Raw genomic sequence first — 25,749 nt, 5'->3', positions numbered from 1 at the left:
ATATTAATATTAATAAATTAATATATATATTAATATATAATTAATATTAATTTATTAATATTAATATTAATATTTTATTGATTTTATTGATATTTAATAATTTCTAATTATCTATTAAACTGATCTATTGCAGACTTAGTGGTGGTGAAGGTAACACCACAATACGTAATGTAACAGTGGTTAACGCAACCAAACACGCAAGAGGCGATGTCGATGTAGTGAAGAAACGGGAAGAATTGCAAAGAAGGATAGAGGAGACTAGAAGGAAATTACAAAGTGTAAATAATAATTATTTTTGCATAGAAAAAGCGAAATATACAGGGTGTTTCAGACCGCACGAACCACTCATTTAAAAACTAGAGAAGTGGTTATTTCAAAAAACTAAAAACGTTTTCTTTATAAATCGGGTGCGCTCTATCGAATGGTGATATTTTCAACTTCTGGTTCCGGCCGAAAATAGGCGATTCAGTCCGGAAGTGCATTTTTTTAAATGGAACCTCCTATTGTTCATTACATATTCTTGTAGCTTACCTCGAGAGCTTTCCAAAACACTATAATAAATTATTTTTCCACGAAGTACTTTTCGAGTTATGAGGCTTGAAATTATTTCTTAATTTTACATAAACTGTAAAATATCTTGTAAAGTATTCATTTTTCGATTATCTTACCTTAATACTTTTATGTACAAAATAATCAGAGAAATCAATTGGTGTAAAGAAAACACATAGTTGTTTCTAAGAAAAAATATGTAATTTGCAATTAACAATTCCATATTTTTTCTTAAAAACAACTGTATGTTTTCTTTGCACCAATTGATTCTTCTCATTATTTTGTACATAACAAGTATTAAGGTAAGATAATCGAGAAATGAATATTTTACAAGATTTTATGGTTTATGTAAAATTAAGAAATAATTTCAAGCCTCATAACTCGAAAAATACTTCATGAAAAAATAATTTATTATAGTATTTTGGAAAGCTCTCGAGGTAAGTTACAAGAATATACAATGAAAAATAGAAGGTTTCATTTAAAAAAATGCACTTCCGGTCTGAATCGCCTATTTCCGGCCGGAACCAGAAGTTGAAAATATCACCATTCGATAGAGCGCACCCGATTTATAAAGAAAATGTTTTTACTTTTTTGAAATAATCATTTCTCTAGTTTTTAAATGGGTGGTCTGAAACACCCTGTATAAGACTTACAATAATCTCGATTATTCTTTACATACAGGTCGGCTACAGATCATCATTGAAATCGAGCCAGAGCATATCCGATTTGAGCAGCCATATACAAACGAAGCATCATCGTTCGAGGCTCACAGGTAACAGATTCGGTCAGAAAAATCAATTTTCAAAACCGACTAATCCCTGCAAACCTATGCTAAATCCAAAGTCCACATTTAAACCTCAACAACTTACTAACAAGGTTCAAGGTATGGGAAATGTATTATCTAAACTAGAGGTACCAAATGAAAACTGTTTCCCAAAAAATCAGACTATATTATCTATCGATGAAAAAACAAAACCAAATCTTAACCGTCCATTAACATTGACGTTAAAGAAAACTGAAAAGTATAAGCTGTCCTTGAATAAGGCCAATCAATCCTTGCCCGAATCTCCCGTGTGCGAGGAATTGAAATTACTGAAGGAACAATGTAGGAAGAGCAATGGAGCTCGGTTCGCGAGGTTTGCTCAGAAGAGAAAATCGTGCAGCTATTTCATCGGTCTAGATGAGGATATGGAGAACATCGCGAAGTCCGTTGAAAGTTTACCGGCCATGAACGAGCGTAACATGGAAAATCTCAAGGAAAAAATGGACGATGCTGAGGAAAATGGCAACTTCAGCGACGATTCCTTGGAGGGGGACTTTAAAAATCCACCCCGACGTTGCGTCAGCGATTATCAGATCAACGTTCACATGGACGACCATAGAAATTACACGACGAATTATCCGAGTTTTCAAAAGAAAATTTTAACCGGCTCTCAGGAAAGCATACTTTCAGACGCCTCTATCGAGTCCTTCTCCAAGGAAAGCGTCGATATAGATTACACTCATTACGACCACGATAGGCATTCGAGTGCGAGCTTCTTTCTGTCTCGACGTAAGATGCAGGCTTGTAGAAGTCAAGAAAGTATATTGACTGACGAGTCGGATTATCAGATATTTCCACTGCGCGAGAATACCGCCCACCGAAGCACAGAGAGTGTCTTAACCGATGATTCCGATTCTCTGGTGAAATCTGCGCCCTTGGAAATGCTGTTCGATTCGCATTACAAACGAAAGAGGCAAAATTCCGAAACCTATAGCGAAAACCCCGACAATGTTGCACGAGCTGCTGTAGATAATCCGCAAGATTCCGTCAACGAGAATGCATTGTGCAGAACGGTATTCAGGTCCAGATCCTTGCAAGACACCAGAATTAGCCAAACGAAGAACGACATAAATTTGCTGGAAAATAACGCGTCTCCGGAAACTCGCGTTTACTATGAATTTAATTTTGACAATGAACCCAAGAAAAATGTAGATCCGACAATTTATGGCAAATCAGAAGCGATCTCGCGTAGCAGTAGCCTGAAAGTGCCTGTGAAACCGGAATCGATGATGATTTTGAATAACTTTGTCCCTCATAAGCCACCGAAGCCCAAAAGAAATGTATCTCGTACGCAGAGTATGCGTAACAGAATGAAACCAAGCTGGAAGTACATCGATACCCCATCGTTATCTGCTGTAAAAAACACCGATTCCGATTATACAGCGCTTTCCACGAATTCTTATTCGGAATATCGAGTTGGCGAGTCAGAAATTAAACGAGATCCAATGAATACCGAGACAATGGGGCAAGTTCTGCAGTCTACAAACTACCCAGAGCAAGAATCTGACAACGATAAAGACCCTAGGCACAAGTTCTACAGTTTGCAAGCTCATTGCACCGATAACAATGCCAGATTGCAGGAAACATTTTTATGCGACAGGAGCGATTCCTCACATTTAATGAAGACTCGTTACCTGGGAAAAGCTCATCATACGCTCGAGAAGCAAGGCGTGTCCTCCGACAAGAAGCAAAGCTGCTTCGAAAATGAAATCCCGACGAAAGACACGGAAACTTATGACTCGTTGGAGCCTGGTGGGGCCTCCTGCGATTTACAATCTGCCAATAAACGAATTGACAACCTGGACGCGAACATGGATATCCGGATAACTCGCGCCATCGAGGGTACCGTGAAGCTACTTTCTAAGGAGTTTGAAAATTTAGTGAGGCAGAAACAGTACTTTATGAAGGAGAAGTGTCTGCGAATGAGCCAGGATAGGGGCGAGAACTTCGCTAAGTTGCAGGCCGAGCGAGAGAATAAATTCTGCGTCAATAATGACTGCGATTGCGTCGACACATCGGCGATGGACAGATCGCTGATGGAGAGCGGCTCCTCCACGTCTGCCTCGAGCTGCACCAATTCACCAAAGAGAATGTGGCCGCCCGCGTCGCGATGTCAGAGTTACATGAAGTGGACGAAAACCCTGCCTACGATCAATCAAGTGATTCTTCCCACGAAACATCCTTACGCAGGTATATTGAGCGAATAGAAAATGCTTGCGTGTATTTTTACATGTTGTTGGAATTGTTATAGTTTGTATAAATACGAAAATCGACGAGGAATTTATTTCTATAAATCGATAAGGAATTTATTTCTATAAATCGACAAGGAATTTATTTTTGTAAATCGACAAGGAATTTATTTTTATAAATCGACAAGGAATTTATTTCTATAAATCGACAAGGAATTTATTTTTATAAATCGACAAGGAATTTATTTTTGTAAATTGACAAGGAATTTATTTTTATAAATCGACAAGGAATTTATTTTTGTAAATCGACAAGGAATTTATTTTTATAAATCGACAAGGAATATATTTCTTGCGATTACGGTGCACTAGTAAATCGCATCAGCACGTTACATGATTGCAGAAGAAATATGTTAGACATATACGTACTATCCATGTGAATGTAAATACAATTATTCCAATTTTATTTCAAGGCAACAGCAACTTACTTTTCAGTTTTGAACGCTTTTCATTGTTGGGATATAATTTTATTAATATTATTATTATTTTCATTTGGCACGAAATGCAATTGCACATGCTTTTAGCATTAAATAATGATATTATCCTTTTTTTTCCCTTTATCACTATCCTATTTTTTTTACTATCAATTTTTATTTTATATTTAACATTAATGCAAGAAACTCGATGTCAAAACAATTTCTCGGTTTAATTCATACAAAATTTGCAAAACTATTATTACGCTTTAAACTTGAATGTTTTAATATTTAAAATAGATTTAAAATATTTTAAATCTATTTTAAATTATATTTATATTAATTTAAATTATATATTAAAATATTTAAAATTTTTTAAATATTTTAACATATATTCGTTTTTATATTCTTATATATGCTATTGATAAAAGCAAATGGTTTTTATATTGCAATTTATTTAAAAACTTAGAAGACAAGCTTAATTTTCGAAAGAAAAAAAAGAAAAAGAAATGCCCTGTTTAAAATCATCCGATAGAAAAAAATAAAAAAATAGATAAAAAAAGATTTGTTTGAACAGATTTAGATATTTTATTATATTTTATTATATTCGTTTTAAATAAGATATAATTTTATATATATATATATATATATATATATATATATAAACAAATAACAATACAACAATATAATACAAATAAATAACTTCTATACCTCAATAGAAATACAAATTTAATTAAAATAATAGTTTATGATAAAAAAAAATATATATATATATAATTACAACAAAATTTCTTTCTATCGTTTCTATCAATTTTTTATATTCTTATACATGCTATTAATAAAAGCAAATGGTTTTTATATTGCAATTTATTTAAGAACTTAGAAGACAAGCTTAATTTTCGAAAGAAAAAAAAGAAATGCCCTGTTTAAAATCATCCGATAGAAAAAAATAAAAAAATAGATAAATAAAATTTGTTTAAACAGATTTGGATATTTTATTATTTTATTATATTTTATTGTAATCGTTTTAAATAAGATATAATTATATATAAAAAAACAAATAACAATACCAACTATATAATACAAATAAATAACTCTTCTATATCTCAATAGAAATACAAATTTAATTAAAATAATTTGTGTTAAAAAAAATATATGTATAATTACAACAAAATTTCTTTCTATCGTTTCTATCAATTTTTTTAAGCAGGGTATATTATATAAATAGTAGCTATTAGTGCATGTGTGTGCACGTTGTCAACAGTTGGCAGTAATGGGACAAGAATTTCGTCAAAAGTTATTGATAGCGAAGAAGAAGGGGGTGGCATGAGACGTGCCTGTTCGCTGAGTGATCTTTCCATCAACCCCTCAAATAGGTTACTGCATGGTCCTGTGCAAGGTATTTTTTATCATTCTGTATAAATAATGTATATCTTGAAATTTTGATATATGCTTCTATAGTATATTATGAATCTTATCTATGAATACTATTTATATTTGATACATATGTTCCATTAAAATAAAAATTAAATATTAAATATTAAATATTAAATTTAAAATTAAATTAAATGTTAAATGTTCTATCATATAATTATAATGGAATTTCTTAAGCGCACTGTACAGGGCTAAAAGCAGTGTCGCATGTATTTTTTATTAAATATCACATTTGATATTTTATAATATCCTTATGTATGATCTCTTACTTTAATTATTATTTGCATGTACATTCATTATAGTAATTATTCATATTTAATCAATAAAGAATATGAGCATAGAATTGTTACATGTATTATGAAATTGTCTTTGTACAATGCACTGAATGCGTTTAAATTAATCAATTTTTTATATTTCTCTCTCTCTCTCTCTAATATTTTTTAAAAGGCAAATGTTCCACATATTTTGATATTTAGAATTAATTTAGACTAATTTAGAAATTTAGATAAAATTAGAAATAATTTAGAATAATTTAGAAATATATTTTAGAATATATTTAGAAATATATTAAGAAATATATTACAATTGTCGTCTCTATTTGAATTCAGAAATATTACAATTAAGTTCTTTCTGTGAGTTTTTGATATATTTACAGCGTTTGATTTAATTTGTTAAACTATATTATGTAAAATGTGGTCTCTTAAATGAAAAAGTAAACAAACAAGATAATTAATAGGATGACCTAGGAAGTTTTAAATACGCCTATTTATGATTCTGGAAAGTAGAAGAAATTTTTTTAATGAAACCATTGATTGATTAATGTAATATTATTTATCCTTTCAAATAGTACAAATTTTTTTCCAAAATTTTTCCTACATTTCCGCAAACAACGAAGATTTTAATTCGTAATAAATGCATGTATTCGCGCATGTAAGAATGTGTGTATGTGTGTGTTGTACACATATTAAAAAATATAAATTATGTCCGAGAAGATTTCTTTTTTTAATTAGTGATAATAGTTTCAGGAAAATTAGGGAATAAAAACATAAACACAACGTCAAGAACAGGTTCTGGAAGTGCCAATCTTAGCAGTCAATCCAAACATGCTTCAGGAAAGACACATATAACAAGAAGCAGCAGCGTTGGTGTTTTAAACCAAGTAAGTTTTTGTAACATACCTAAAAAGAACTAAAAGAATTAAATTTACATGAAATAAAAATTATGATAATTTGTATAGAGCGATTCAGAATCGGATGCTGGCACAGTAGGGGGAAATAGTAGAGGATGGAATAGTCAATCCACCAACAACAGAATGAGCGGTTTAATGAGGCCAACGATTAGTTCTCAAAACAAAATCAATCATCAAAATAAATCAAGCTCTTCTGGTAGCAATGTTTCGTCAATTTTGAGAAGACGTGGAATGCAAGGAGCTTTCTCAACTAGTACTTACACTTTTACTTTTCAAAAGACATACAAATATTATATTTTGTTACGTTTATATTTAAAATATATAATTGTTTTGCAGTTAATCTAAGTCAAGTAGGAAATCAAGAAGATTCCAGTTCAGAGGATACCTCTTCGAATGGAAATGGAGGGAAACCAGCGTTACCACCAAGACCTAGAAGTATTAGTATTGATCATTCTTCTGCTAGGTAAAGATTTGATAATTTAAATATTTCTTAACTTTTAACAATGAAATTTCCAACAAATATATAATAAAATAAAACATTAGTAATTTAATACATACATATATACGTACGTGTCGCAAGTAAAATACGCGCAATAAACAAATTACTAAATAATAATAAATTTAGTAGTTTAACATACTTAATTTTTAATTTTTATCCACCTATGTAAGATTAAAAATTAATATTAAATATGTTAAACTAATTTTATATATAATTTTATATATAATATTATATATAATATTATATATATTATATTATATATATTTTATTTATTATATACAGGGTGGCCCCGAACGTTCCAGCCAGACTTTGAGATCTTATAGAAAATTTAATTCTGAACAAAACATTTCCTATGGGTCGAAAAATGCTTCCTTAAGAAGTTATCGCTCAAAAACTTCTGATGAAGGAAGAACAAAAGGTGAAAAGAAAAGAAAATAAAATAAAAAGAAAATGAAACTAAATAAATTTCTTGAAAAAAACGATAAAAATAAAAATCTTTTTCTTTTATGAAAATAAAATAATTTTTTTTAACTAATATTTTAGTAATAGCACGTAATAGTAGAAAATAAATAAAGACGTTTTTCAAGAAATTTATTTAGTTTCATTTTCTTTTTATTTCATTTTCTTTTCACCTTTTACTCTTCCTTCATCAGAGGTTTTTGAACAATAACTTCTTAAGGAAGCATTTTTCGACCCATGTTTATAGGAAATTTTTTGTTCAGAATTAAATTTCCTATAAGATCTCAAAGTCTGGCTGGAACGTTCGGGGTCACCCTGTATATTATATATATTAATTTTTTATATATATTTTATATATATTTTTATATGATATATATTTTATATATATTAGCAACTATATTATCTATTTTGATTAGTTTAAGTTTACCCAGCACAACAATGAGAAGATCTGGATCGACAATTATTATAACAAATGGTCGGAGTGGTGCTAGTGTCATCGAACAAAATGGAAGCAAAATATCCGCGACAAATAGAAATCAGCTGGAGCCTAGTCCACACGAGTTACCAGTCAAAGATACGGATCGTACTATCGATGTAGCTAGTGCCGAATGTGAGTATCCAAAATTCATTATAAACATGTAATAATATATCAATCATCTTTTCATCATCATGCAAAAATGTAAGCATGCAAGATTGCAGGAACAATAATACTAAAAAATCGTTTTTTTTCCATAATGTGATATTTGTATGACTGCAAATAATTGGTGATTAATTGGTATTTGATTTTTCTTTAATTAATAGATCATATACCGATATCTAATATCAATTTTATTCTTGCAGTAGGCATGGATAAAACATTAGGTAATCTAAAAACGCCTGTTAAAAATGATGTGCCGCGAATATAATTTCACTGTATCCAAAATTTGTAAGTGATCATGCTATGATAGGAAAATTATCAAGCTCGTAACAGTTTACGAAACAGATATAACTATAAATGCTGCATGTGTTGCACAATGGAATTTTATGAATTATGATATACTATCAAAATAACAAATATACGCTTTGATTCAAAGTATTTATTTTATTAAATACTTGTTTTTATTTATTTATAATCTTGTTATAATATTATTTAGCAAAGAATTTTTTATCTATTATATTATCTAGATATTCATATAGTTATTTAATTTATCTTTTAATTTATATTATTAATTTTGTACATATTATGTATATATGTGGATGTATGCACAAGATGTTCCATTTTCAAAGTAACATTCAAATATCTATAAAAAAAAAGTTATATAAAATAATATTTTAAAAAAGTTCTGAAGGCACATAGCAATGATTTTGAACATTCTATAAATAATAGATAATAATGTTAAAGATTATTTCAAGATTAACTTGATATTTTTTAAATAAATTAACATTTTATTCTTCAAATCCTTTTATTTAAAACAGTTTTTAATTAGTTTAAAAGTTATTTAACAAAAAACTTCCATAACCCGCTTTTGGTGTCACTCAGGACCAACGATGTGGATGAGACGGATATCTGAATATCTAATCTTCTGTGCGTGCCTTTCGCAGATAAAGATAAGGATCCTGAAACTTCTCATTTCTTCAATATTTTCTGATTCTGAAACTTCCCTGCTAGAACGAGTGTATAAGTGTTCACGTGTACATATATTTTTTGCATTTCTTTCATGATAAAAATGGAAAAAAGAAATTTTAAAATCAAAAGATAAATTATCGTTCAATTCAGAAGTGTTTTTGCATCATTTATCTGAATATAATTGAATTTGATGATAAAAATGTTGAGTAATTTTTAATAATTGGGCAAAACATGTAATACAAATACATTCTTTCATATCATTCATTCTAATTGGCTATTCTTGATAAACAATATTTTTAATAATTCTAAAAATAAAAATCTGCTGAAGTTATAGACAATATGTTTGGTTTAAATGTATATATTCAGTTATTTTCTTAAATAATAGAATTATAAAGAATATTTTGAATAAAAGTTATTTTATTTAAGATATATTTAAGATATAGGTATATAGTATTTTATATATATATATATATATATATATATATATTTTTTTTTTTTTTTTTTTTTTTTATTTAAGATATACAGGGTGTTTTAGACCGTACCACCCATTTAAAAACTAGAGAAGTGGTTATTTAAAAAAAGTAGAAATATTTTCTTTATAAATCGGGTGCGCTCTATCGAATGGTGATATTTTCAACTTCTGGTTCCGGCCGGAAATAGGCGATTCAGACCAGAAATGCATTTTTTTAAAAAGAACCCCCTATTTTTCATTACATATTCTTGTAACTTACCTCGAGAGCTTTCCAATACACTATAATAAATTATTTTTCCATGAAGTACTTTTCGAGTTATGAGGCTTGAAATTATTTCTTAATTTTACATAAACCATAAAATCTTGTAAAATATTCATTTTTCGATTATCTTACCTTAATACTTTTATGTACAAAATAATGAGAGGAATCAATTGGTGTAAAGAAAACATACAATTGTTTTTAAGAAAAAATATGGAATTGTTAATTGCAAATTACATATTTTTTCTTCGAAACAATTATGTGTTTTCTTTATACTAATTGATTCTTCTCATTATTTTGTACATAAAAGTATTAAAGTAAAATAATCGAAAAATGAATATTTTACAAGATATTTTACGGTTTATGTAAAATTAAGAAATGATTTCGAGCCTCATAACTCGAAAAGTACTTCATGGAAAAATAATTTATTATAATGTTTTGGAAAGCTCTCGAGGTAAGCTACAAGAATATGCAATGAAAAATAGGGCTTCCATTTAAAAAAAAAATGCTCTTCCGGTCTGAATCGCCTATTTCCGGCCGGAATTAGAAGTTGAAAATATCATCATTCAATAGAGCGCACCCGATTTATGAAGAAAATGTTTTTACTTTCTTGAAATAACCACTTCTCTAGTTTTTAAATGGGGGGTCTGAAACACCCTGTATATAGTGAAGAAACTTAAAATTTTAATTCTTTTTTAAATATTGTGACAGCTTTATTTTTTTTAAATAAAAGAATATATTACAATTTTGTAAGATACTTTATGACAAATTAATGTGTAAAATAAGAGTTTCAATAATCATTCATAAGATATTTGTCACCTATATTATTAGATACATCTACGTACCCCAATCCCTGTATATAAATTTGTACCATACATTTTATATTTATATAGTTTTAATTATTATACTATAAGAAATCATAGAGATAGATCATTCAAAAAACTCATGATAATATTTCTTCATCAATAGATCTTAAAAATTTGTCATTAGAAGATTACATGATTCGATTAGATATCAGTTATAATAGCATGATCTCATACGGATTTTAGAAGCAATATAACCTGCCCTCTGCATGATATATCATTTACACTAATCATATTTTATTCTATCAAATTTCTAATATATATACCTAATATTGACATGCATTTTCACAGTGTCCACACAATTGTGTAATACGATCGCGGACGAACTCATGCGAACTGCGGATAATGTTGTGCAACTGTACAAACGTCTGACGATAGACAATAATGATGACCCCTCTGCAGAAGCGATCGATAGGGACACGATGTTACGAGGACTGGAATCATCTGTTAACGAAACCATGCGTACTTTAAGATTGGTCATTGCCGGTAATGAGAGTCATAACGACGGAAGCAGTAAGAGTATCATCACCAACGAGGCGACCGCGAAGTTTCAAGAACTACTCGCTGGTCAGGATCAAGGCAAGGTAGTTAATATGATGCAGCAGTATTCCGAATTACTTTTGACTATGATGCAACAACGGATGGGAGGAACTCAATCAAGTCATACATAAAATCCGTCCATTCATAAAAGGAATACGATCATCCTCATATTTAATGTATTGGCATATCAGTGATAATGCAAAGAATGTATCTCGTGGCAGTCTCTTTTTAAATATTGTATTCTTGATAATTCTCCAACTTTTTATTTATAAAATTTAAATATGTGTTAAAAGTGGAAAAGAAATGCTCTCTCTATCTCTAAAAACTTCATATACTCATCATAATAGCATGAAAATTTTCCCTCTTACTCATGATTAGTTGTACTCGCTTTTGTAATTCGCTTTTAAAAATTCGATAAATTAATAATCGATGTATGCAATATTATAGCACAAAATTATGTAGCACAAAATTTGTTATCATCGCTTCTACATGACGGAAGAGATATAAATCATTATTTTCACTTACTGTCGCGATATTGAAATTAGTCTATGTATAATCTATATTTGCTTAGAGAAAAGTCATACGATAAATTAAGTAAATAACTACACTGAATTACATTTTATTGTTAAATATAGAACTGATTATGACTCATCCATTGTATCTTGAGGCCATATGCCATGTAATGCCAATTAACTAAAGACTAGTGGAATAGTTTTTAAATACATGTATGTGTGTGTATGCGCGTGCGTGCTCACGCGTGGATGTGCGTACGTGTGTGTCTATGAGATTTGTATTATAACATAATAATTAATATTAATGTTCTTATGTAACCAAAGGTTGTATGTATTAATGGTCTAAAGGAAATACCATCCTTTTTCTTCATAATTAAAGCTTCGCAAAAAATCGTAATAAAAAGTACGCAGTATAAACTTGCCAATATAACATAGAAGCATCTAATTATAATCATTGCATCAAGTACGAATCAAGCTTTTCAAGTTTGTCAATAAAATTTCCTCAATATAACTATTTCAGAATTAATGAATTATAGTTTAATGGAACTTAATATTTTAACATAAATTATGGGAAAAATTACTTTATTTAAGATTATTATACTTATTGACTAACAAGGGACATGTCATAATTATCTCGAATCGATTTGATTTTTTGAAATATATTATCAAACACAAAAATTTCTATTTTTAAGAAACATGCACTTTTTTACGTATTCTTTTTGACATTCGTGGAATAAAATAATAATAATAAAAAGTATATAGCCTAAACTTGCCAATATACAGGGTGTCCCATTTTAAAGGACCCACTCAAATATCTCAGAAACACTGTGTTAAATCGAAAAATGTTTCAAACAAAAATTATGTGGCTTCAAGGGGGCCATAAGATGGTGACAAAAATTTGATCTTGGACAGTCATTTGAAGGTCACATAAAGGTCACCTTCAATTTCTTAAATGGAACCTACTATTTTTCATTGCATATTCTTATAGCTTATCCCGAGAGTTTTCCAAAACACTATAATAAAGTATTTTTTCATCAAGTACTTTTCGAGTTATGAGACTTGAAATCATTTCTTAATTTTACATAAACCATAAAATATTTTGTAAAATATTCATTTTTCGATTATCTTACCTTAATACTTTTATGTACAAAATAATGAGAGGAATCAATTGGTGTAAAGAAAACATACAATTGTTTTTAAGAAAAAATATGGAATTGTTAATTGCAAATTACATATTTTTTCTTCGAAACAATTATGTGTTTTCTTTATACTAATTGATTCTTCTCATTATTTTGTACATAAAAGTATTAAAGTAAAATAATCGAAAAATGAATATTTTACAAGATATTTTACGGTTTATGTAAAATTAAGAAATGATTTCAAGCCTCGTAACTCGAAAAGTACTTGATGAAAAAATATTTTATTATAGTATTTTGGAAAGCTCTCGTGATAAGCTATAAGAATATGCAATGAAAAATAGTAGATTCCATTTAAAAAATTGAAGGTGACCTTTATGTGACCTATCCAAGATCAAATTTTTGCCACCATCTTATGGCCCCCTTGAAATCACATAACTTTTGTTTGAAACATTTTTCGATTTAACGCAGTGTTTCTGAGATATTTGAGTGGCCATTTACTAATTATTTATTATTAGTAGCCTTTAAAACGAGACACCCTATATAATAAAAATATGTAAACGGCAAAATGTATAATTAGCAATCAAAACAGTGAACTTTATAAAAAAATGTTTTAGATAAAATTTATGATTCTTTTATGTACTTTATATACAGAGGGTATTTGATAAAGACCAGTGCTCGTAAGAGCATACTGAAACTACTGTGCTTATTTATCGATCCTTTTTAATTAATATTTCAATAATTGCAAAAATTACAAAATGATAAAGGATTTTTCTGTTCAGTTTACTGCGCTTTATCAACTCAAAAAGTTGATCCAATTTTTATCGAACATTCTGCATAATTGTTTTTTCCAAAAAAATCTAATATTTTTAAAAATATCTTTATCTTCTTTATTATTTTCACAAAATTTAAAATTCTAAGAATAAAAATTGAAAGAAATCTTATGTCATTAATTTATGCATATGTGACAAAACTTTAAATTTTACAAAAAAAGATGGGAATATTTTATAAAAATATTGTAAATATTTAAAAAAAGAGAAAAATCCAAACACACATTATAAAGTACATACAAAATAATCGTAAATTTTGTCTAAAATATTTTTTTATAGATTTCATAGATTGCTTAGAGTCAAGTATAAGCGTTACTTTCAAAAGGTTGCTTCATCTCTTCAATTTCAAAATAAGCACACGTAAAAATATTATTTGTTTAACAAATTTGGTTACCTGTATTATATTTCATTAATGGATACTAAAGATTGCTAAATCTCTCTCTCTCTCTCTCTCTCTCTCTCTAATACATAAACACTTGATGATAACAAAAAATTAATGTACATTTTATTAAATATAACAACAATATATTATGATTATTAGGTTTTAATTCTTTAAAATGTTTATGTTATCTTTTTATATTTAAGTAATTAATATATGTTTAAAAAATTATTTTAAAAGTAAAAGTAATAATTGTAATAATTTAAAAAATAATTTAAAAAATAAAGGACTCGAGTCCATTGTCTGTCTAGAAAACTGTTATATAAAAAAATATTTCTTTAAATTTTATATCCCTTTAAAAAAAGTTGCATAAAGGTGCTTTATTTATTATAATTATTTAATACAATATCTGAATGAATGAGTGAATATTACATTTTATTTATACATATATATATATATATATATATATATATATATATATATATATATATCAGCGCTAAACTTTGTGATATTAGATTCTGTTTCTTTAATTACTTTAATTGTCTTATCTGTATTGATGCATATGCTTCTAAAAGTTCTTTATTTAAAAATATTTTTTGTAGTTATATGTTTATATAAGTTGTATACATACAAGCATATTAATATATATATATATATATATATATATATATATATATGCATATATAGATGCTTAGTAGAATAATTGTATTGTGTTATTAAATATATAGATAACTTGAATCCCTTGTCTTACGATTTAATTTCTAACCGCATATACCACAGTTAAGAAGAAGATTGTTTACATGTCGAAATAAACAAAAATGTATCAACTTAATTTATCAAATTAATCATCAATTAATTATTCTTTTATAAAACATAAAATATGCAGTATAATATATAATATGTAATATAATTTTTTTATGAATATATATTTTTACATACTTTTTTACAATAAAACAAAAAAACAATATAATATAAAAATGAAGAACTTTTAAGAGCTTGTATTTATAATTTTATTAACGTTCGTTTGGTTTGTCTGAACTAGAATAATTTGTATCTTAAAAATTAAATAAAATATTAATATTAAAAAAATTTTTATTTAATTTTATGCAAAGATTATTTAAATGGTTGAGTAATAGAAAAAAAATTTATTGCTAAAAAAAATTAATTATTCTGAATTGTATAAAATATCTTTTACATATATATCTTAAATAAAATAGTTTGATAAAATATCTTCCATATTTGACTTGTAATATGTATCACGAGTCTGATTCGTGTCTATCACGTTTGGCCCGTAATATATATCACGAATTTGGCGTGTTTATCATGTCTGACCTATAATCTGTATTACGAGCTTCACTCGATATCATAAAACAAGGGATTCATAATATGATATTTAAAAAAATTGAATTTTAATGTATACATTGAAACATTATTTTTGCATGACTATTTTTCGAGGGCTAAAATATATTAAAAAACACTTTAACATAACAGTTTTTATAACGGTTTTCAGATAGTACACAGATTTAACTTCATTTTTTTAATTTTTTTTTAAATTTAAGAGAAATAATATTTTTTTTTGTAAATATATATGCTTTTTAAGTTTTATAAATATAATAAATATAATACTTATTTATATAATAAAATAAATAATTAAATAAAATATTAAATATAAATAAATTATATATAATAAATTTTGCCACAAGCAAAAATGCAGTTTAAAATCATTATTATTTTAATAAACATATTCAAAGTTTAAAATTATTAAGCTAATTTAAATATTTCAGGAAGTTTGTTTATGTGTATATGTGAAAAAAGTAAAACTACATTTTTCTTCTGGATAACATTTCTGGATAGTTGAAGTAATCATATCACATTATTTTTGATATTTCACATCAAGAAATGCTATATATTCGAGGAGAAAAATATCCATACTATTTTCTAAACAAACTTCCTGCATTATTAAATTAGATTAATAATTTTGAACTCTTTTAGGATGATGTATCATGTCTCAAATTCTGAAAAATTATAATCCCTTTCGGGATTATAATTTTTCAGAATTTTAAGTGTTTTTCTTGACACGACACACTACTTTTAGATATCTTTAGTATGTATTAGTGAAGAATGAATGCAGTGAGTTGAATTCGCTATTAGAAAGATTCTTTTTTAAAAACATATTTTCAAGAGTCAAATTGATTCTGGCTAATTATGATATATCTCTGTATCATAACTTTTATATTAAAATTAAATTTCTTTTAAAAAAATCAAACATTGAAAAAATCATCATTAATTAATTTTTCATTATGATACATGTAATAACTATATATTATATCATATTAAATATTATATTATTAAATTAAATTCATTCATAGAAATCATAGAAATATTATATATATATATATATATATATATATATATATATATATATATAATTATTATTGATTAAAGACAATTTCTCCTAAGGAGAATTAAAGAGAGTTCCATAAAATTATCAATTTTAATTTAACTATTTCATGCCCAATTAACAAATAATATATTCCAGTAAATTAAAAAAAAAATATTAAATAATCGAAATAGTAAAAATACATATAATAATCATGATTATAATACTTTTTAAAATTTTTATGTGTTGCATACTTTTCATTTTATGTTCTATTTATTTTTTCTTAATTTTTTTGTGTAAAATTCTAGTATTTAATATGTGAGTGCTATTTAGATAAAAAATGTATACAATAGTATTTATTATGCTTGTACATTAATTTATTTCTTACAGGAATATTAATTTTCATTTATCTGAGTTATATTTCTAACACAATGTTCGTGAATATTTTTGACCCAAGATAAGTTGTAAAATTAGTTGATATTATTAGTTCATATTGAGTGACATGAAATTTTTCTGGTACAGATGCTAGTTTATTCTTATATATTATATCATCCATAATTGAGAGGAAACAAAAAAGTCCGAGTTTTTTCATTCTTGATTAATATAACATAATAATTAACATATTAGGAATTAGAACATTTTGTATTTAAAGTCAATATTATTAACATAGTTTAGTGTAGAAAGGAAAGCATGATTGGACGAATTAAAAAATATGTAGACTAATATAGAATCTCATTGCGAATATAATAATAATCAACTAGCTCCATGCAGTGAAAAAGTCATTCCAAATTATCGTATTGTTATTTTATCTAAATACATATATTCCCAAATTATCCAAAATTATGATATATTTTATATGTTGTTGCATTTGTTATGATAAGCTATAAAGTTATTATTGTGTATTATTCATTTTGTAACGTGTAAATATTTATTTAAAATTTATATATATGTATAATAGAAAATTTGGTCCAAAATGCAAATGTGTTCTATAAATGTCGTAAATGATATAACTTGGCCATTTTATATGTATTATTTTGTATATTATGTTAATAATTGATACAAAGTAAAACTTCTAATTGAAATGAAGTAACTTTTACTTATTATATAATATAATTTCTATCATTAATATATTTTCATAATATAACATATTATTATGTATATATATTATGTAAATAATGTGACGAATATATTATAAAGATTGAGTAATATTTGACTCTTGTAGATAAACTTTTATTAAAATAGTAATTTTAAAATAAAAATATAATCTATATATATAACAGAAATATTCTTATATTTATAATATAATTATGTATATCAGATTTAATGGCTGTGTATGACTCTCATGAGTATAGACACAACATATAAACATGCATCTGAAATATGATGCGATACGCAACGCAAACATATATGATCTTTTTCTCTTCTTTTGTATGCAGACTTCTAATTGCATTAGTGTATTAAAATGAGAGATTACTATTTGGATATACTAATACTATATACAATCAAAAAATTAGATCAATTAAATGAATATAAAGTTGCAATAAAAAGTAATAATATTTAAAAAATAATATAATATAGCAATTCTAAAATAAGTTTTATCGAAAAATAATATTATTGCACATAATGATCATTAATTGTGAATTGTGAACAATTAATAATCAATAATTGTGAACCATTGCAATTATTGCTGCATGTGTATATCTTTACTTTGTTCTTACCTAACCATTCTATTTCTTTTTATGTTTTGCATGGCAGTGACAGATATCAATAACAGCCATTCGAAATTTGAATACATAGATATACACTTGGAGGAACCACAATTAATTAATGTTTGGCACTGTGCTATGTATTCCAGACATTATTGTTGAACCTTTTAGTATGTTATTACTTTTGGTTCTTATCGCTTTTGTATTGCTATTTTCGTATTTATCTTCCATTTGATTGCCGCAATTCTTCTAACTATAATATATACATAAATATGATATGCAAAAGTATTCTTAACTACACAAGTTTTATATATTTCTCAATTCTACAATTTATTATAAATTTATTATTATCGTTATTTGAACTACTTACCTCTTTTTCTTCATCAATCTCATCCTCATCCTCATCATCTGAACCGTGTATAGAAGCAGCCGGTGTCGTGTGCCGTGAAGATAATGGAGATGGTGGTTCGCTAATTGGCCTGGGATAATTGAATCTACCAACTCCACCCTCTGCATATTCCGATGCAAAGTCCGGATATACAGTGGTCAAAGCTCTTATTCTCGCTTGACGATAATACTGTGGAAAGTACGTAAAAAATCAATGTAAGATGAATAATTAAATATGAATGTGGGAATCTGTATATTCGTATCTTACAATTCCAAGATTTCGCCAATCAAGAAGATCGCTAAGACGTTCTGTACGGTTTCTCTGAATAATACGTTGACGACGATTAAGTCGTGTAAATTCAAACATATATTGAGCAAGCTGCTGGACGCTCGCTTCCAAGCTGATATAACGTCTATCAACAATGTAAATACCATAACTCATTGGATCTGCTATGTGTTCCTGCATAAAGCATCCAAATCCTGATAAATTAGTAGTAATGCTAGGAATACCCATGACCGTGCATTCAGCTGGTGTATATCCCCACGGTTCATAATAAGAAGGAAAAACGCCCAAGTGGCATCCTCTAACGAATTCTTCATAATCGAGACCAAATAACGGATTTGTTGAAGATAGAAACTCTGGATGAAATATTATCTGTAAACGATATATAATTTATAAAATAACATGTATCACACATATATTAATCTTACATATATGTATATATGTAAGATTAATATATATGTATATATAATTCTCTTCTCAAAATTTTGTAGAAATGTATACAATATATACAGGGTGGCCCCGAACGTTCCAGCCAGACTTTGAGATCTTATAGGAAATTTAATTCCGAACAAAAAATTTCCTACAAACATGGGTCGAAAAATGCTTTCTTAAGAAGTTATCGCTCAAAAACCTCTGATGAAGGAAGAGCAAAAGATGAAAAAAAATGAAATAAAAAGGAAATGAAACTAAATAAATTTCTTGAAAAAAACGATAAAAATAAAAAATAAAAATCTTTTTCTTTTATGAAAATAAAATTTTTTTTTTTTAACTAATATTTTAGTAATAGCACATAATAGTAGAAAATGAATAAAGACGTTTTTCAAGAAATTTATTTAGTTTTATTTTCTTTTATTTTATTTTCTTTTCACCTTTTGCTCTTCCTTCATCAGAGGTTTTTGAGCGATAACTTCTTAAGCATTTTTCGACCCATGTTTATAGGAAATTTTTTGTTCAGAATTAAATTTCCTATAAGATCTCAAAGTCTGGCTGGAACGTTCGGGGCCACCTTGTATAAAGTTTAGGAATGAAATTTTGTATTCGGAATATTATTTTAAACAAAGTATACTGTAGATTAATTCAACTTTGTTATGACTGAAATAATTCATCTTATATAAATATGGAATAATAAAGTTAAATTTTTATTATTATTGAATAACGCAAACATTCCATTGCATTCTTTATAATTTTCATTCGTTTATTTTACTAGTCTTATACTTTTATTTAAAATTGATCACATTAGAAAAGTTGGAAAAATAAATTATAATTGAATGTAAAATTGAACTTTGAATTATTATAATAAACTTCGAATAGTAAGATTGACTTGACTCGTGATGAATCTTTTTAGAATGATTTTTCAAAAACTGGTAAAGTTTCGCCCCGTATATACCTTAACACGATCAGTAACAGTATTGAAGAGATTACACCTTCTAACAGCATTTAACACTGGATCATTCCAATCATCAACAACATTATGTGTTGTAATTGGTGGTAGTCCATTTCTTTGAAGAGCATATAGACACCTAGAAAACAAGAATTAAATAAATAAATTAAATTAAGAATAGAAATCAATAAATTAAAATTCGCTACAAAAATGTTATTTTGATAATTAACAGACCGTTTTATTTTAATGGTATCCTCTTTTTGTAACAAGTCTTGAGCTTCGGGCATACGACCAGAGAGGCATAATTCATACATTCGTTTTCCTATTTTCTGTTGTATATCATTGATAGTGTCGCGTAAAGATTTAGTTACCTGATGATGATAATTTAAATTCAATATTAACAAACAGATGGTAATTTAATATTAACAGATTGTCAATTATTACTATTATAAAAGAATATTAATATCAACTCACAGCATGGCCACGAAGAGATTCAACATTAAAGTTATTAGTTTTTGCAGGAAAAATAAGGAAAGCAACCACTGTTGTTTCAGATTTAGATGATTTTAAGTAATAATTTAATCTGGCTAGAGCTTCTATAAAAATATCAGCGCCTTTGTTTCCGAATTCGTATCGGCCAGCAATGAAAAAATATAATGTTTTATCTATATCAAAATCATAATGTCTGCAAAAACATGTATACATTCAAATATAATATGAAAATAGTATCTTAGATATTATCATATGTATAATACAGACCCATGAAAATGACCTCGTACAAATTCATTAATTTTTTCTTTACTAATAGCATGTAAATTCTGAAATTCGTGCAATGCTGCAAATTTCTTTACATTCAATCCGTTTGGCGTTATAATATCAGGTTTACGTTTAAGCAAGTGTTCAGCTTCAAAACCAGTGATATCCGAAACTGTTGTAAATACATGTGCTAAATGTGAAGCTGCACGTTCCATACAATATCTATGATATATTTGACGTTTCCCTGCTTCTTCATCAACACTGAACTAAAAAAAAATATTTTACAGCATATTATCTGTATATGTATAGGTATACCTGTACCTGTGCTCATAAACAAACAAAAAGTGTTTGACAAGTGATACAATCAGAGAAGATATAATGCTGCATTAAAAAGTAATTTATGTGTATGCATATGCTTCCTATTGTATAATTAAATATATACATACAGGGTGACCCCGAACGTTCCAGCCAGACTTTGAGATCTTATAGGAAATTTAATTCTGAACAAAAAATTTCCTACAAACATGGGTCGAAAAATGCTTCCTTAAGAAGTTATCGCTCAAAAACCTCTGATGAAGGAAGAGCAAAAGGTGAAAAAAAAATGAAATAAAAAGAAAATGAAACTAAATAAATTTCTTGAAAAAAACGATAAAAATAAAAAATAAAAATCTTTTTCTTTCATGAAAATAAAATAATTTTTTTTTAACTAACTTTTATTTTATTTTATACCCATGTTTATAGGAAATTTTTTGTTCAAAATTAAATTTCCTATAAGATCTCAAAGTATGGCTGGAACGTTCGGGGCCACCTTGTATACAACTACATATACATTTGTATATAATGTATGTTATGTATCAAATACACATATGTATACATGACTTTTTTTGATAAGAAGTATCTCTAGAATGTATTACTAAAGTTTGTCAATTTCTAAAAAGTACTCTGTATATGTATATTGCATACATTTTATATATGAAATAATTTAATTTTGTTTATGTAACTTAATATAAACACACATGTATCCATAATAGTAAGAGAGAAAAAGAGAGAAAGAGAGAGATTTTTACTTTATCTAAATTGTTGTAAAAATCCGTCTTCCCTGCACAAAGATATCTGCCTAAAAGTGTAGCATGAGTAGTAAATACTGTGGCCACATCCACGTGTCTTGTTCTCAAAACAATTAATCCAACACCTGCTTGCCATTCATGACAATGCACGACTATTCTCGGTGGAATGTCTGAGTATCTTTCGGCTGCTTTTCTGTTATTTCATTGTAGCAAAATTATATACAATACAATATACTTAAGTTATATAAATATAATTTTTAGAAGTAACAGTAATTTTGTTTTACCTAAATTCGGCAATAAATTGACAAACTAAATATCCGAGGATCACGGCATCATTAGCTTCAATATCAAGATGAGGTATTCCAAGATTACAACTGCTCCATAATTCTTGTTTATATTCGTCTAATTTCCAAGCGGCACTTCCAATATCGAATAAAATTATTTGAGGATTTCCATCCACCAACCATGTTCCTGTTACAATCTCAATAGTAATTTATATTTTTTTAAATATTCTGGATTGCAAAACTTTTATTACGCGCTAGAGTAATAAAAAAGTAAACAGACATATGTTTAAGATAATAATAAAGATAATAATTCAATAGTTAAATACAATGCCATGGAATATTTGATCTTTATTTAAGTCAAAGGAAAAATATCAAACTTTCTAAACATTAATAAATATATTAATATTTATGCTATCAAATTATGTAAAAAAGTAAAAATATATATTTAAAAACATGAGGAATTTATTTAATTATTCTTATATATTTTTACTCATTCTGATATATAGTACAAATATAATTTTTATTTTTTGAATAATAGTAGATAGATGTGTAAAATAATACTGACATAAATGATAATCATTTGAGTGAAAATATATAAAAATAAGAATAATTAAATAAATATCATACATGTATATCGTTGAATTAGATATATATTCATGACAAATCTAATAAATTCTTTTTAATCTCTTTTAACTTCTTCATTCCACAATATACTCTACATCAATACATCGAATACATCATTGATAAACATTTACAGTTTTTTAAATAATTTGCTTCAAAATTACTAATTATGTGCATGCATGTGCACATTAAATTTGTGATTTAAAACATTTAGAAGCTTACTTTATATCCTTGATCACGTAGAACTTGTACTGCTTGATGTAAAGGATTGTGAGGAGGAAAATCAGCTTCTTCAATTTCAGTACGTGCTGAGTGTTCTTTATATGGACCAATGAGACAATATTGATCACCCATTTCTTCAGTTGAAACATAAGCTTTAGATCTTATTACAGTGTAAATGCCACCAACTGGAAAAGAATTTATAAATTATGTGAGATATAAAAATATATATATATATATATATATATATATATATATATATAATTTAATGAGAGGCTCTAAAATTAATAACAAATCTAATTAAAAAATAAAAAATATTGTTTTTTTCATGCAAAAATATTTTAATTTTCAATTCAATTTCTTAAACTCCTTTGCTACCTCTTTTAGTGTCATCACTTTCATTTATTTTTATTAACAAAATATAGACATTACACATGATGCTTTAAATAAGAATTCTGGCACAATATAACATTGAATTTTGTGCAGTAATTTCATGTGAGGAATATTACAATTTAATCATAATGAAAGTTATCTAATCAAGAAAAACTTATTTTTTTTTCAATTTTTACTATGTTTTAATTAATTTGTACAATTGCTTTCTAAAAATAAGGTATATGGTCATACTTTTGTTGGCAGCTTCCCAAGCAACTTCAAAATTCCACCGATTTTCATGTTGAGCTGTATAACCACGATCCATGAATTCAAATAAATCATTGGTACTGTCTACACGATAAAATCTTCTGGAAGCACGTTCTCTCGACATTTTGTTGACTATTCTATAATATTTTGTTGACTGTAGTATACATTTATTAATTTAAAATAAGGTTTAATAAAATATATTTTCTTCCTTTTTCATATAAAATATATTAAACTTTTGTTTAATAAAAAGCGGTATTACAGTGTACAATGTTAATTTTATTCCTTTTAAATAAAGTATGACAAAAATATAATATAACCAGCATTTATTTGAAGAATTTTAAAATCAAATTTATAAAAGTTACATAAAATATAATTAATATCTATTTAGATTTTTGTATAAGAAAATATTTTTAAATATTTTTTTAATATTTTACAGCTTATTAATTAATTAAAAAATACTATATTATTACATTTTAAAATAACAAATATTTTAATAATTAAAATAGAAGCTTATTTTTTCAATGTTTTATTCAAATATTTTATTCAAAATTTTAATAAGAAAATAAGAGATAACTTTATCTTCATTAAGTTTGACTTTATCACAGAAAAAGTTATTGCAATCATACATATACGTATCTATCTTAATAAAAAAACCAATATCATTTTCTCTCGTATGACGTAATCAAACATAATTGCTTTATTTAATTATTTCTTTTTTTCTAAATTTATGTTCACCCAAAATCTCCAATTTTCAGAGATTATTGATACCGCGGATTTGTGCTAGCAAATTATCCTGATATTTAACTTTACTTGTGTTTTTCCTTCTTAAAAAATTCGGTCGACGAGAGATCTATTTTTTTTTAAATAATACGCGAATTACAATCGCAAAAATTCGAAAACGAATGTCGCGAATATACTCGGAGGTCTTTACGATAAATATATACTGTTACCGCATAATGTTTGACTACTGGCTTCGCATGCAATTGGATTAAAGCAAAGCACACAGCAATATGTCCGTAATTCATATTCTTTGACTCACCGTTTATAATATTTTTTTAATAAAAGTAAAGAAAGAGAGAAAAAGAGAGAGAGACCTTAAGATTAACTATTAACCAGAGAACACAACTCCACGGTCGGGTCAGGTTCAAACGAAGGTCACCACAGACTATGTGAAAGTCAACAAGGTGCCCTTGCCAAGGCAGTGTTGATAGTGATGGATGGAGGGACAATCTCGCGCATGCGCAATCGTGAAAATGCTAGCAGACGCTGCGATATCTTCAGGCATGCAACGCAAAAAGTTTATTAATAATAATAGTATAATGATTACACATTAAAATATATTAGATATTTTTTGATACATGATTAATAAATTTTTTTTGCTTTCTACGTGTATGTATTTCATATATATATATATATATATATATATATATATATATATATATATATATAGCATTTAATATACGTTACACACACGTCACACATTATATATATATATATATATATATACAGGGTGTGCCAGATCACTCATACACCCTTTTTAAAATGAAAATAAATGGCTTTTATAAAAAATCGCGAACAATTTTTAAGTAAATCGGTTACGCTCTATCAAATGGTGATATTTTTAACTTTTGATTTCGACCGGAAATACGTCATCCGGATCGGAAGTTGAATTTTTTTAGGGGAAACGTGGTACTTTTTATTACAGATTCGAATTGTACGTGAAGAAATAAGAAACTTTTGTATCAAACATTTTTTCTGAAAATGCCTCTGTCAATTTTAAAATTGATCTTCATTATTTCATCAAAGTAACTTTCAAT

At 27.0% G+C, this 25,749-nt stretch overlaps 2 protein-coding genes across 10 annotated transcripts in view; one reads left to right on the top strand and one right to left on the bottom strand.

The window, feature by feature from the left end:
- Positions 1 to 12,422, top strand: part of LOC105249548 (mitogen-activated protein kinase-binding protein 1) — a 50,806-nt gene extending 38,384 nt beyond the window's left edge. For 4 of the 6 annotated variants that reach the window (XM_025410853.1, XM_025410850.1, XM_025410851.1 and 1 more), the window contains 9 exons: positions 134 to 278; positions 1,231 to 1,321; positions 5,296 to 5,430; positions 6,485 to 6,624; positions 6,703 to 6,907; positions 6,991 to 7,117; positions 8,029 to 8,222; positions 8,453 to 8,473; positions 11,104 to 12,417. In XM_025410853.1, coding sequence (XP_025266638.1) covers positions 134 to 278; positions 1,231 to 1,321; positions 5,296 to 5,430; positions 6,485 to 6,624; positions 6,703 to 6,907; positions 6,991 to 7,117; positions 8,029 to 8,222; positions 8,453 to 8,473; positions 11,104 to 11,483 — 1,438 coding nt within the window. In that variant the 3' untranslated portion in view covers positions 11,484 to 12,417. Of the gene's footprint in view, positions 1 to 133; positions 279 to 1,230; positions 3,563 to 5,295; positions 5,431 to 6,484; positions 6,625 to 6,702; positions 6,908 to 6,990; positions 7,118 to 8,028; positions 8,223 to 8,452; positions 8,474 to 11,103 lie in introns of all 6 variants that reach the window. The other 2 variants (XM_025410849.1, XM_025410854.1) reach the window with 2 other exon arrangements.
- Positions 12,423 to 18,165: 5,743 nt separating this feature from the next.
- LOC105249547 (glycogen [starch] synthase) lies at positions 18,166 to 25,171 on the bottom strand. Of its 4 annotated transcripts, none has more exons than XM_011255102.3 (12): positions 25,027 to 25,171; positions 23,918 to 24,069; positions 23,297 to 23,481; positions 22,454 to 22,650; positions 22,170 to 22,362; positions 21,106 to 21,368; positions 20,821 to 21,031; positions 20,581 to 20,717; positions 20,353 to 20,485; positions 18,951 to 19,337; positions 18,666 to 18,872; positions 18,166 to 18,548 (listed from the first exon to the last, which is right to left on the bottom strand). In XM_011255102.3, exons 2-12 carry the CDS (start codon positions 24,054 to 24,056, stop codon positions 18,516 to 18,518), a joined length of 2,085 nt encoding a protein of 694 aa, XP_011253404.1. In that variant the 5' UTR covers positions 24,057 to 24,069; positions 25,027 to 25,171; the 3' UTR covers positions 18,166 to 18,515. The 4 variants fall into 4 exon arrangements, with proteins under 4 accessions (XP_011253404.1, XP_011253405.1, XP_019882578.1 ...); XM_011255103.3 differs by having other exon boundaries at positions 24,972 to 25,154; XM_020027019.2 differs by having other exon boundaries at positions 25,046 to 25,153.
- Positions 25,172 to 25,749: the final 578 nt, after the last annotated feature.

The sequence above is a fragment of the Camponotus floridanus genome, unplaced genomic scaffold, assembly GCF_003227725.1.
Source record: "Camponotus floridanus strain SB8 unplaced genomic scaffold, Cflo_v7.5 scaffold35, whole genome shotgun sequence".
Classification (NCBI taxonomy): domain Eukaryota; kingdom Metazoa; phylum Arthropoda; class Insecta; order Hymenoptera; family Formicidae; genus Camponotus; species Camponotus floridanus.
Note: the sequence above shows the minus strand (reverse complement) of the source record. Positions and strands in the feature narration are given on the sequence as shown.

Bases quoted from the DNA above. Each gene is read 5' to 3' on its own strand.
- LOC105249547 (XM_011255101.3), bottom strand. The intron at 20,486-20,580 runs GTCTGTTAATTA...CTTGTTTTCTAG, and splicing joins GATACCATTAAAATAAAACG to GTGTCTATATGCTCTTCAAA. The intron at 18,873-18,950 runs GTAAGATACGAA...TACTTTCCACAG, and splicing joins ATTGGCGAAATCTTGGAATT to TATTATCGTCAAGCGAGAAT.